General features: G+C 37.6%; 1 protein-coding gene across 2 annotated transcripts in view; it reads right to left on the bottom strand.

Annotated features, from left to right (window-relative positions):
• Positions 1-12,229, bottom strand: part of LOC122817093 (cadherin-like protein 26) — a 630,240-nt gene extending 618,011 nt beyond the window's left edge. For both annotated transcript variants that reach the window (XM_044090256.1, XM_044090257.1), the window contains exon 1: positions 12,119-12,229. In XM_044090256.1, coding sequence (XP_043946191.1) covers positions 12,119-12,160 — 42 coding nt within the window. In that variant the 5' untranslated portion in view covers positions 12,161-12,229. The remainder of the gene's footprint in view (positions 1-12,118) is intronic.
• Positions 12,230-12,502: the final 273 nt, after the last annotated feature.

The following is a 12,502-nucleotide window of genomic DNA, read 5'->3' as shown; positions in this document are numbered from 1 at the left end:
CCAATACATCCAATGCATGTCTTACAGCTAAAACATAAAACCACTCACCTATAGTGCCTTTTTTTAGACAATGTCCCGAAGACAAAATTACCCCCATAACAGCTACAAGCAAACAAAATCTGAGGGTTATGCTACTCAATGCTAGAAGTCTAAATCTCAAAATGCACTCGCTTGAAGCACTCCTTAAAATGGAGAACATTGACATCTGTGCAGTGACTGAGACCTGGTTCAAGGCTCCAGAGAGCACTACCAGGATATAATTCATACCACACCTTAAAGCCCCTAAACCTGGACCGAAGCACTAAAGGCGGTAATGTCTCCATATTCATAAAGGATATGCACACCGCCAGACTAGTAGCCCAAGATAACACATCAGAGATACTTCAGGTACAACTAACACTGGGTAAAACTGCAATCCAGGTTGTAGCCTGCTATAGATCCCCCACCATGTCCCAAGACTCCAACTCCACATTCCTAAACACACTTGAAAATATTAGGGTACAACCCAATATCCTTATACTGGGAGACTTTAACTACCCCTCGATTAACTGGGAAAATTACTCATGTACCAACACACTTGCTCAACATTTTCTGGAATTCATTAATTCCAATGTCCTGGACAAACTCATTCTTACCCCTACCAGGGGTAGAAACATCCTCAACCTGGTCATTACTTACATGGGTGCCCATTACTCTACACCAGCAATCAACTCCTTCCTGGTCAGATCTGACCACAAGCTAATCACCATGGATATCTACATCCCACCATCAAATCACCATGGATATCTACATCCCACCCTCACCCCCCCCCCAAAGGAAACCACCATAAAAAACGTCTCCAAAGCCAATTTTGGGCTTCTAAAAACAGTGGTGGCTACCTTCACGACACCTATGCAAATGGAAAATAGGTGCATGACTACTGAATCATACACCAATGCACTGTATGAGCACATACACAAGTGCATGGAATGGGCCATACCAAACAGAACCAAGATGCCCAACTCCAAAAAAGGAAGCCAATCTGCTGGTCCCCCACCATGAACAAACTCTACAACAGAAGGAAAAAACTGTTGCAGAAAAGGGTGAATTCCCAAGACTGGAAAAACACCCTTGGTAGCCTCAGCAAAAAACTGAGATCCATCATTAAATCCTCTGAAGCTAGCTATGAAAACAAAATTGCTGCAGATTCTAAAGACAACCACAAGGTATTGTATAGTTATGTCAAGAATCTACATGGCAATACTCAGATCTGCTCTGAACTACAGCACAATGGCAATACATATACCGAACCAACTGATATTGCCAGCATATTGGCAGACAGGTTCAGTGCGAACTTTACCCCCCTTTCACTCCATAAAGGACCTATCACAATACCTGAGGAATGCCAAGTCCCTATTATCACAGCTACACAGGTAAAAACCGCACTGTCCAAAGCCAAGAATACAGCTTCCATGGGACCTGATAATATCCCCTGGCTGTGTTCTACATGAATTACAAAGTGAACTGGCACCACACCCGAGTACCCAGTTCAGTCACAGACTCATTTCAGGCATTGTTCCTACCAAATGGTGCACTGCTAAAGTCATCCCACTCCACAAAGGGGGAGTGACTACAGACCCTGGGAACTACCGCCCCATTAGCCTGATGAGTCTGATATGCAAGGCTATGGAGTGCATCATCATGAAACTTATAGATAAGGATATACGGAATCTCCAAACTCTGGACCCCACGCAATATGTATTTGTGAAAGGTAGATCATGCCTACTCAACCTGATAGACTTCTTCGACTTCTTCGAGTTTGTCACCAGAGCTGTGGATGAGGGCAAGGTAGTTCACACTGCCTATCTCTATCTTGCCAAGGCCTTCAACACCATCCCTCACTCAGGAATCATAGCTAGACTCACTAAACTAGGACTAAACCCCTATGTCATAAGATGGGTTGCCAAATGGCTCACTGATAGAACCCACACTGTGAAAATAGCAGACTCCAAATCTGACTACCAACCAGTTACAAGTGGTGTCCCACAGGGATCGGTCCTAGGTTCTCTCCTGTTTGGCATCTACTTCTCTGAAGTTCAAGGCAACACAAAGGGACTCTGGCTGACAAAGTTCACAGATGATTGCAAACTGGGAGCCATTACTGATTCTCCAACTGATGTAGACATTCTACAAAAAGGCCTCACTGACACCAATGACTGGTGCCAGGACCATGGCCTTAAGCTCAATGGCAAAAAGCGCACTGTCATTCCCTTTGGGAAAAATTCGGTGCCCATGAACTACTACATAGGTGGTAGTCCACTAAACACCAAAGGTGTGATAAGAGACCTGGGGACACAGGTTGACAGCAACCTCTCCTTTGATAACCACATTGCCACTGTAGTCAGAAAGTCCTTCTATGTGGCACATCTCAATATAAAAGGTTTCTCATACAGGAAGAAAGAGGTCATAATCCCTCTCTACTCGTCCCTCATTAGACCTATTATAGAATACAACACCTCATTTGGTATATACCTCACTAGACACCTACAACAACTGGAAAGGCCACAAAAATACCTCACTAAGAGGATCTTAGGCCTTAGACACATGCCCTATATGGACAGACTCAAAAACTCCAGCTATACTCTGTCTCTTATCGCCTAGTTAGAGCCGATCTCTGCTTGACCTACAAAGCCATGTCTGACCCAGAGCTGCTAGATATGCTACGCCTAAACAAATCTCAATCCCTTCCTGCCACATGCTCCAGGAACCTAAACCTCATTACCACAATAAACAGAACATGCTGGAGGGACAGGTTCCTAACCCAGAGACTTCCCATACGCTGGAACAAACTTCCCATTCACATCAAGCAGAGCACTTCATATGCCTTGAGAAATCTTGACGAGTGAATGAGCAATACTAAGTTCACCACGGGGTTCACTTCAGTGGCCTTGCTTGACAGGGGCACTGGGAACTAACTTTGGATGGCATGATGCCAGGGAATCTTCTTGGGTTAGGCTTATATAGGCTCGCCATTAGCCTAGTATTTATTTTATTATTTTATTTTATTTTATTTATTTTACATTTGTTGACCGGGCTGGTCCAACTGGATTTATGTCCATTTTCAGCAGAGGCCCGGGGAGAAAAGCTCCACATGCAAGCGATTGTAATATCAGGTAAAAATATTAGACATGGTTATAATATATATGACAAAATCATTGGATATGAAGGCAGAAATGGAGAAAAAATAGTGAGTGTATTTTGTTAGGAGTTTCTAGAGCTAGAGAAAGTAAAAAAGAAAAAAAATGAAAAGAAATTTTTCTAGTACCTAGATAGCTGAGGAAAGGAAGTTATTTACAGCAGAGAAGTTGAGAGTACCTAGATACCAAGGTAATCTAGTCAGGGTTGCTACAGGGGCAGAGCCAGTGGGTTTTGAGGTGTGTTTTGAGTTGGGATTTGAAGCAGGGAAGAGAGGAGATTGCTGTGAGATTGTGAGGAAGAGTATTCCAGGTTTTTCCTACTGTATTGGAAAACAAGGATTTGCCAGCTGAGTTGTTGGGTTTACTAGTTGATATAAGTAGTTTGTCGGAGGAGCGAAGGCTTTTAAGATTGCAGTATGGAGTGATAAGTGATGTGAGAATGGGTGTGTTTAAGGGTTTGTAAAGTATTTTGTGGGCTAAGGAGATCTGTTGAAATAGAATTTGGTTTTGTAGTTCTAGCCATTGTAGTTGCCTTAAGTTTTGGCAGTGGTGAGTTCTAAAAGTAGAATTGGTGGCAAATCTGGCAATATTGTTGTAGGCAGCAGACAGTTTGCTGAGGTTAGCTTTGGACAATGAAGTATAGATGGGAGAGGCATACAGGAGAGTCGAGATAAGATGGGTCTGGGCAATGGAAGTTCTAGCATGTGGAGTAAGGAATGGTTTAATTCTATAGAGGGAGCCTAGTTTTCTGTTAACTAATTTTATAGTATTGCAGATGTGTGTGTCAAAGGTCAGATTGTTGTCTATTTCAACTCCGAGAAGTTTGGTAGATGGATCGGGTGAGATGTTTGTGCCATTAGTTGATGTGACACTGAAATTCAGTGGAGAGGATTTTCGGGTTGGTGAAAAGAGTAATAATTTGTTTTTTTTGGGGTTCAAAATTAAGCATCGTTTGAGGAACCAACATTCTACGGTTTCAAAAGTATTTTGGGTGAGAGAGTGCAGTACAGAGGGGGATGAGGCAGAACAGATTAAAGTGGAATCATCTGCATATTGTATACAGGTGGCAGGAGAAATATGGGTATGGAGATCATTAATGAAAATTGAAAAGAGGAGAGGGCCAAGAATTGAGCCCTGGGGAACTCCTAGAGTAATGGGGAGGTGGTTGGATAAGTTATTTTGCCATCTCACTGGCACATCTATGAACCTATAAAAATATAGAGAAGTCCAGAGAAGCACAGAGTTCAGTTCAAAATATTATTCAAATGGAAGACTATATACATATATATATATATATATATATATATATATATATATATATATATATATATATATATATATACACACACACAGAGCTAGCATGTGTGTGTGTGTTTGTGTGCACAATATAGACTCAGATTGAGTGGGAAAAAAAACGAAAAGTGATATTGCAGCAATATAAAACAAAACCTTATTGTACAGGAACATCTTTCTTTGACAATTTGTTATATTTCTCTCCACAGCTATTGCAACTGACACCCACTCAGGGCATAGAAAAGTAGATGCAGGTACTAAACTTCCAAACCCTGGATTCATCCTACTACAATATTATGACTATGATAAAAGTATCTCTGATACTTAAACACAAGAGAATATAACAGTAACCCACAACAAAGCCACATTAATAAATCCATTTAAATTTTACTGCACACTGAAGTAAATGATGGGCAAGTTTCATACCCCATTAAACAGTACAGACAGCTTGGAGAAAATCAGTGACAAACACAGTAATTAAACATAGCACAATAACTTAGCTGTATACAGGATATCAAAGCAGCTGCATACAGAAAAGAATTTCTAAAGAGCATTTCTCACAAAACCAAATTTTAAAGAACAGCATAACTATACACATTATATAAATGCAAAGTATCATTGGATATGCCTTTAAATTTCAAAAAAAAATGTATCAGACTGGTTCAGCTCTAAGTCAAATTTCATAATACCCAGGGAGCATATCAGTGCAATCTGCAAAGATCAGAACAGATATATTTCCACTGGCAGAGAGAGGGGGGAGACAATTCAATAACATTCAAGTCTACTTTAAGCGAGTTATTTCACAAACGTATGCAAATGTGTTCTATAAAGGAATATTTATATTCCATACATGTTCTGTGAATTACTCTCCCTTTATTAGCATTGAATGTGTCTTTTTTGGATATATTCTGTGAACTGTTTTCCCAGTGTTTACTATTCTGCAAATCTATATAAATTCACATTACATTTGTAAATTTGCAATCTATATATACTTCTAAACATGTCATCATAATCTGCTGCCAGGAGGGTAACTATGACATCAGATGTAGTGTGTAGTGAATTCAGGCATGCAGCTTGCACTGTAAAAAGATGCATGCCAGGGACCCATATTGTGTTTTCATGGCTATATCGTCATTAGTAACAATTAAGAATGTACTTTCAGACAGGAAGTATGGCTTACGTTGAATCTGACTGCAATGTTTTGGTGAAACTGTTGTAGGGGTGTCAGGTGCATTACACAAGTTAATGCTGACAGATGCTATGGCCACCAGACAATTAGTGCAAAAACAGATATAGCAAGGATTATGGCTCCCAGGATAATACTTATTGTTTGTTTTAAATTCAGACCTTCATCATGACAGTCATTTATTAAAAGATACTGACGAGGGATAACAAATGGTATATAAAAGCAGCATTTCATGAAACAGTATTTAATATATGATCTGTGCTGCTTATTTTACTAGAATGAGATAAGGTGGACCCTGGGTATTATTTATCCAATTATGTGTTACAGTGCTGTAGTAAAATGCAAGACTCCACCTCTTCCTTGTAAGCATTTCTGTATGCTATGACCCTTAAACCAACCAGTTCATTGGAATTCCTTGTGAGACAATGTCTCATATTTTCCAAAGCTTTCTGCAGGCAAACTGATGTCAGGCATCATTCTTTACCATATGTAATTCATTTAACATTCAAGTGTTTTGTGCTGTCCACATCTACTGCCTTGTCCATTATACAGCTCATGAGAACTACTGCCTTCTTCAGGGTCAGATAATTCAACACCCTCTCTCCTTTTTCTGACAAAATATGTCTTGTTCCTGCCATGTAATTGTTCCTGGCATGTAACAGCAGTTCCCTAACTTCAGTTTCTCACATTTCCATCTGTATTGTCATAACCTTTCCTAGCTTTTTTTTCTTCCTTTATCTAGAAGTGTCTTTCATTCTTTACAAATTGTTATTTATTACCTACCAAACTGCAGAACTTACTTGCATAATGATTTTTTGCATTGTGAACATAACACAATAAAAATACAATAAAAAGAATCGGAACATGCAAAGCAAATGTAATCAACAAAAACAATCAGGTAAGTGATGACTCATAAATACAGCAGCAAAAAGAGTGCAATAATGAAAAACGAAAATAGAAGGAGCGACAAAGTACAAGCAGCCCTACAAAATATGTAATGCCAGAGTATATTAGAGCCATTTTTGAATGTAGTATGATTCATGGAAGGAAAAAAAGCAGAAAGTTAAAGGTTAATCATTGACGGTAGCCACCTAAACATGTATCATGAAATATATAAACTGAGAAGCTTCACTTAAAAGGAGAACATTGAAAGAAAGAAAAAAAGGAAAAATGTTACTGCATTTAAGATTAGAGGTTTTGCAGGAAAAGGGCAGACTGATCTCAAGTTGAAACCAAGTTAATTTTGGTATTCAAATTCATGATGAGAAGGTTGTTAGGTATGTACTTTGATCACACACTTTATGCAAAGTCATCAAATTCACTTTTGATGCTGTACACTTGGGGGGGGGGGAGTGATCAAATTCACTTTTGATGCTGTACACTTGGGGGGGTCTAGTTTCTCCTCAACAAGCTACAATGTGCAATCATTTATAAGAAAAACAGGGATACATGGGGGCATATCCCTCTGCATGGAGATGTGGGACCTTGGCCTCCATATAAACATTTTTTTTTTTAATTTTCAGTAATATTTCTTAGAATGCAGTTTTGGCTATTTTTTAACTGACACTTCATTTACTTCTTTCAGAGAATTTGTCACACCCAAATGTTAATACTGTAGGGAAGAACTACTCTGCCAAAACAAATAAATAAAATAAATATTGTGAAATACAGATGAGCAACAACTGGGTGGTTTAACCATGCCAGTGGTAAAAGCTAAAATATAAAATAATGGATTCAAGGTGATACTATTAAATGAGCAAGACAGGAAACGATAATACGATACAAATAAACAGGTGAAGAGATGTAGTATGTTCATAGTTGGCAAGGAAAATGGAACAATCAGATGAAATTATTCACTTGAAGTTATGCACACTTTCACTTCATTCAGACATCTGCAGACAAAATATGAATCTTAAATGTGCATCTCCTTTGTCTGTTTTGTCTGTGTATAGTATACAAGCATTCTATGGGACTGTTTGATAAAAGAAGTCACCACAGCTAAAGAAATTATGCTAATTCATTGCTCCTGATACATCGTATACATCGATGAGACGGAAAGGAGGAGCCAAAACTTGATGTATTTAGCACCTGGCACTATCACATATGTTGTCTTGCCCACCAGGGCATTTCCTTAGGCTCTACCACCACAGAACAGTAGAATTATACTATGAGGTAGTCAGCATGACTATGTGAGGCTAGGTGGACAATGACATGGCCTGTAAGGTTATGTATGCCTTGTGCCATAAGGCAGTGACATCTCTTTGTCCATCTTGCATACCAGCAATAACTCCAAGCCTCAGTCTCCTGCAGTAAGTGATCGGCCTACAGCACCATCATCTCCAGCATAGAGACACCTATCTTTTCCACAGTTTATCACTTAAAATCCTGACTTTATAGAATTTACATGATTTTTGTTGCAGCAATTGAGTTTTTCACAGACAGAAAAAGGGCTGATGTGCCTGGGAGTAAAGGAGAAAAAAACAGAGTAAAAAAAGAAATGTTAATGTGTCCTACTTCTGGATGTCATGATCACTGGAAACTTGCCCATTAAATACTCATATGGAACATTCTTGTTTGACTTTGTTTTAGAGTGGTGAAGATGAGAATGTAATTTAATAAACGTAGTTGCAACACACAAACCATGATTCTTCTCTTGGAATATAGTAATCCTAAAAAAGAGTTGCAATGTGAATGGAACACTATTATATGATTACAGTTGTTATTGATCCACTGATTTGGTATGAAAGGAATGTTTTCACTTAAAATGAAAAGTTTAATGCACAAACACTGAGTCAATGGACTCTGAAGGGTTATTAAAAATTAAAGTGTCAGATGTCTGCTGTGCATTAAACCCAAAACAGATCTTAATCCATTGGGTTTATATTAGATGTACACAAAACTGTGGAGAAGACCAAGTCAGCAGTTCAAAGTACAAAGGAATAAAACATAAGACAAGCCAGAAATGCAAGAAAATACATTAGCTAACTTGTCATTGCATTTTGCATAGCTAAAATTGACTGCAGCAAAATTAATTAAAAAAAGAGAAGAATGCATATAGCACATTCCAAAAAACAAATAACCTTTAATCACTTCATCCAGTGTTGTTTTGTAATCAACATATCTTGGAAAAATTACCTCTGTCGGGATACAGCTATGTCTGGAATGTCATTTTTCAGTCTACACGTTTCAACTGTCCAGATTTTTGCCTCACATTTTTAGTCTGTTCCTCATAAAATTTGTATTTTTTCTGGCTAATCGCTGAGGACTGAAGTCACTAAATAATGACACACATTTGGGTTTGACTTTATATCTTTCAGGAAATGCATGCTAATACAAATCCTGTTATTTTAGCAATTTCTAAGTTTCTAACAGTAACATTTAAAATCTGTCCCCATTTTTGGGCCTTTGTCCCCCCATTACTTTAAGTTTTGTCCGAATTTCTTGCACTAAGAGATTAAGAGGTATGTTTTTCACATAGTTTGAAATTCCTACTTAACACACCTCAAAAAATGAAAACAAAATAAAACACAAAAAAAACTTTCAACAGACAGAATAGTTAAGCATTAGGAAATGATTTTGCAGAATTTATGTCCGTATTTTAATAAAGTCATGAAGGGAAAGTATTCTAAGATAATACTAAGATTAGTCTAAGAAGCTCTTATTTACTTAGCAATTATTTTATTGATTTGCTAACTTAATAAGCCCAAAAGGTACAGGTGCCTCTTTCAGTGGAAACATGGGATGGTTGCTTGGTTAACAGACTTGCTCAATCACACAGTAGGAAAACAGATTAATGCATTTGGTCCATTCATAGAAATTAAACTCATCAGATAATCATCATCCACCCGACTGGGCAATAAACATTCTTTCCAAAGAATGCTAAGGTACAGGTAAGGGTGAGTAAAGAACAAGTCCTCCACTTCACGGCAGATTAAGTTGCTGTGAAGCAGGAACTTAAAAAAAAAAAAAAAAAAAAACAGCCGCCATTTTATGTGCTCACTAAACATGACTTTGCTGTTTAGCCTAGCATAAAATAAAATAAAAAACTCAAGTAGCAAAAGTAATGGTGATGGCAGTTAACAGAAGCTGGAATTTTGTTAAGGGTGGTTAAGAAAAAGCTGTTTTTTAGCTAAGTGGAAAAATAAAGGAACAATATATTTGAGAGAGAGAGAGAGAGAGAGAGAGTGTGTGTTTTTTTTTTTTTTTTTGAGAGAGAGAGAGTGTATGACAATGCATCTCATCTTCTTCTCTCAAGAATTTGGATCCAAAGAGGCTTTTCATCAACATTTTCATTAACATGCATTAGAATGAAACTATAATATAAAGCATTACTGACTAAATATAATCCTCTACTATTTGCCAGAAAAGTAGGGAAGCAAATCAGGGAAATTCTACAAAATCAGGGACACTTTTAGGTGGGAGGGGGTTGCAGTGCTTTGTACTGTCTGATCTTTTTTCTCATTCATTTGATCACAAAGACAGGTGAGATATATTCAGTCAAGAAAGTGGCTGTAATTGCTGGGCACATTTGTGTATGATCGTTTTTGTGAGTGAGTGAGTGAGTGAGTGAGTGAGTGAGTGAGTGTGCGTATACGTGTGTGTGTCTGAGAATGTACATGTTCACATTAGATTCTTATATAACACACATTTTTGATGTAAAAGACTTCCTCCAAAAATTGTTACATATGCTACAATATTATGTCAAAAATATAAAACATGTATATACTAATAAAAAGCAACTGTGAAATAATTTAACAGATAGCTCATTACCTAACCATTATAATGCCATCTAAGGTGGGTGTTATTAGGGGAAATAATGTCTTTACAGGGAAGTAAATATTGTGGGAAGAAATAGCCATGAAATTGTTATGGTTAGGCTTGTATAGGCCCTAGGGCCGATAGCCTAGTACCAACCTATGAACCTACAGAAGCACTACGCTTGCAGAGTTGGTTCATAACATCTCACTTATTAGGTATTATTTCAGCAATAACACTCACCATGTCAGGCATTATTGCTTTCTTAATACCTTATAACTTTAATCACTTTGCTAAACTGACAGACCTGCCTTACTTTAGAATGCATTACAAAGCTGATCAAACCAAACTAATGTAGAAATGTAATCACATACAGAAAGCATGAAAATAAATGCCTACTAGGCTAATCATTTGTGGAAAATAAATAGGACATATTCTTATTATTTCACTAAAATGAATATTTTATCATCCCCTCTAAACTTTGCTCTCAGTCTAGCCATACAATTATTCTCCTAAAAATACTAAAAAGCTATCAAACAATTAAATGGACCTGCAAAACACACACTAATCTGCTCCATTCTCAAACTGAAAAACCAGGCAAAACTTCTGCCTCTTTTTAAAGTGTCACAGACCCTCCATCCCCCTTTCCCATTTTTTGCACATGGGGTCTCAGTTCAGCAGCGACACTCATCTTGAGCCAAGGTTTACACTGCCGGGTGGCTAGCCCTACTACATATATTAAATACTCATAATACAATAACAATCCTCACTCACATTGTGTACCTCCTTATTAAGCATTTAACAACAATTTATTCCACCCAACCAACTATCCAAACTTCACTGCTCAACTGTTGTGCACAGCAAACGTCTTCTGAAATACTTATAATAAAAAAAACTTGACTATCACAACTGTTGCTCATCTTGAATCACAAACAGCATACAGTGTACTGCAAATCAAACTGCGCCCAAACTTTTTCCTTGCATTTACTGCATTTTGTAAATGTGTAGTAATATTTTTAATGTATATTTTACCAGTTACTGTAATGTACCATTTATGCTATCAACCAGTACTTATGTAACTCTTTCTGTAGTTTATGTTTATGAATGTAAAAGCATATGGTTGTATAATGCACAAACTATGCAGCTTATCTCCCAGGGACTCCACTGAAAATGGGCATCTGACTATTCCACCTAGCAAAGGTAAATTAGCTAAATAAATATTTTTACTGTGTTGTCATGTCATATCAGTTAAATGCGATCAGCATCTGAAAACAATACTGTGAAGTACAAGAATATTCAGAATTAAATGGATGTGTGGCAGAAATCAGTCTGTGCAGGTGCATTTCTGTTAATACATATTAATATAAGAAAACTATGGTTGCACAGATACACACACACACACACACACACACACACACACACACACACACACACACACACACACACACACACACACACACACAATGCATCTATTTATTATCACAAAGAAAGTGAAGCAAAAATAACATATTTAATTTAAAATTCAAATAACTATGTATTTTATTCTTCACCAGCACATAACAGATGATCACACTACTTATATAAGAACAAGACACCTTTATTTATGTCTGTTAGCTGCATTCTGAAAAGGAGATCTGAAGAGTTGTAATATACTCTTTAAATCAGTAATAACTTGACACCATTTAATACAAATAACAGCTGTACATACCATGAATCCCAGAACCACTAGTGTCCAAATGCTGTACTTCATGGCTACCAATACTGCCTTCAAAGATCGTACCTTGCTTTTGTACACTAGAAAGCCTTCAGGACAACAACTGTGAACTAACCAGTTGAATGGTGACTACTGAGCTTCTATCAGATCTTATCAACAGGCAAACCTATCTAAGCCACACCCTTCTAGCAGTCTTCTGCCAAGTTAAACAGGACGATAGTTTAACTCTTTAATGATGAGTTTAACTGGGACACTGATTCTCTCCTCCAGTTTTACAATACATTGTGCACATAGCTAATGGAATAACCATATGCCTAGCTTTGTGATATGTTGATGCACAGACATTTTAATGTCAGATTTGCAGCAAATCATTATGTT

This window comes from Protopterus annectens, chromosome 12.part0 (assembly GCF_019279795.1).
Source record: "Protopterus annectens isolate FY-2018-M chromosome 12.part0, PAN1.0, whole genome shotgun sequence".
NCBI classification, from domain to species: Eukaryota; Metazoa; Chordata; order Ceratodontiformes; family Protopteridae; genus Protopterus; species Protopterus annectens.
The sequence above is the reverse complement of the archived record's forward strand: the minus strand, read 5'-3'. Positions and strand labels throughout refer to the sequence as shown.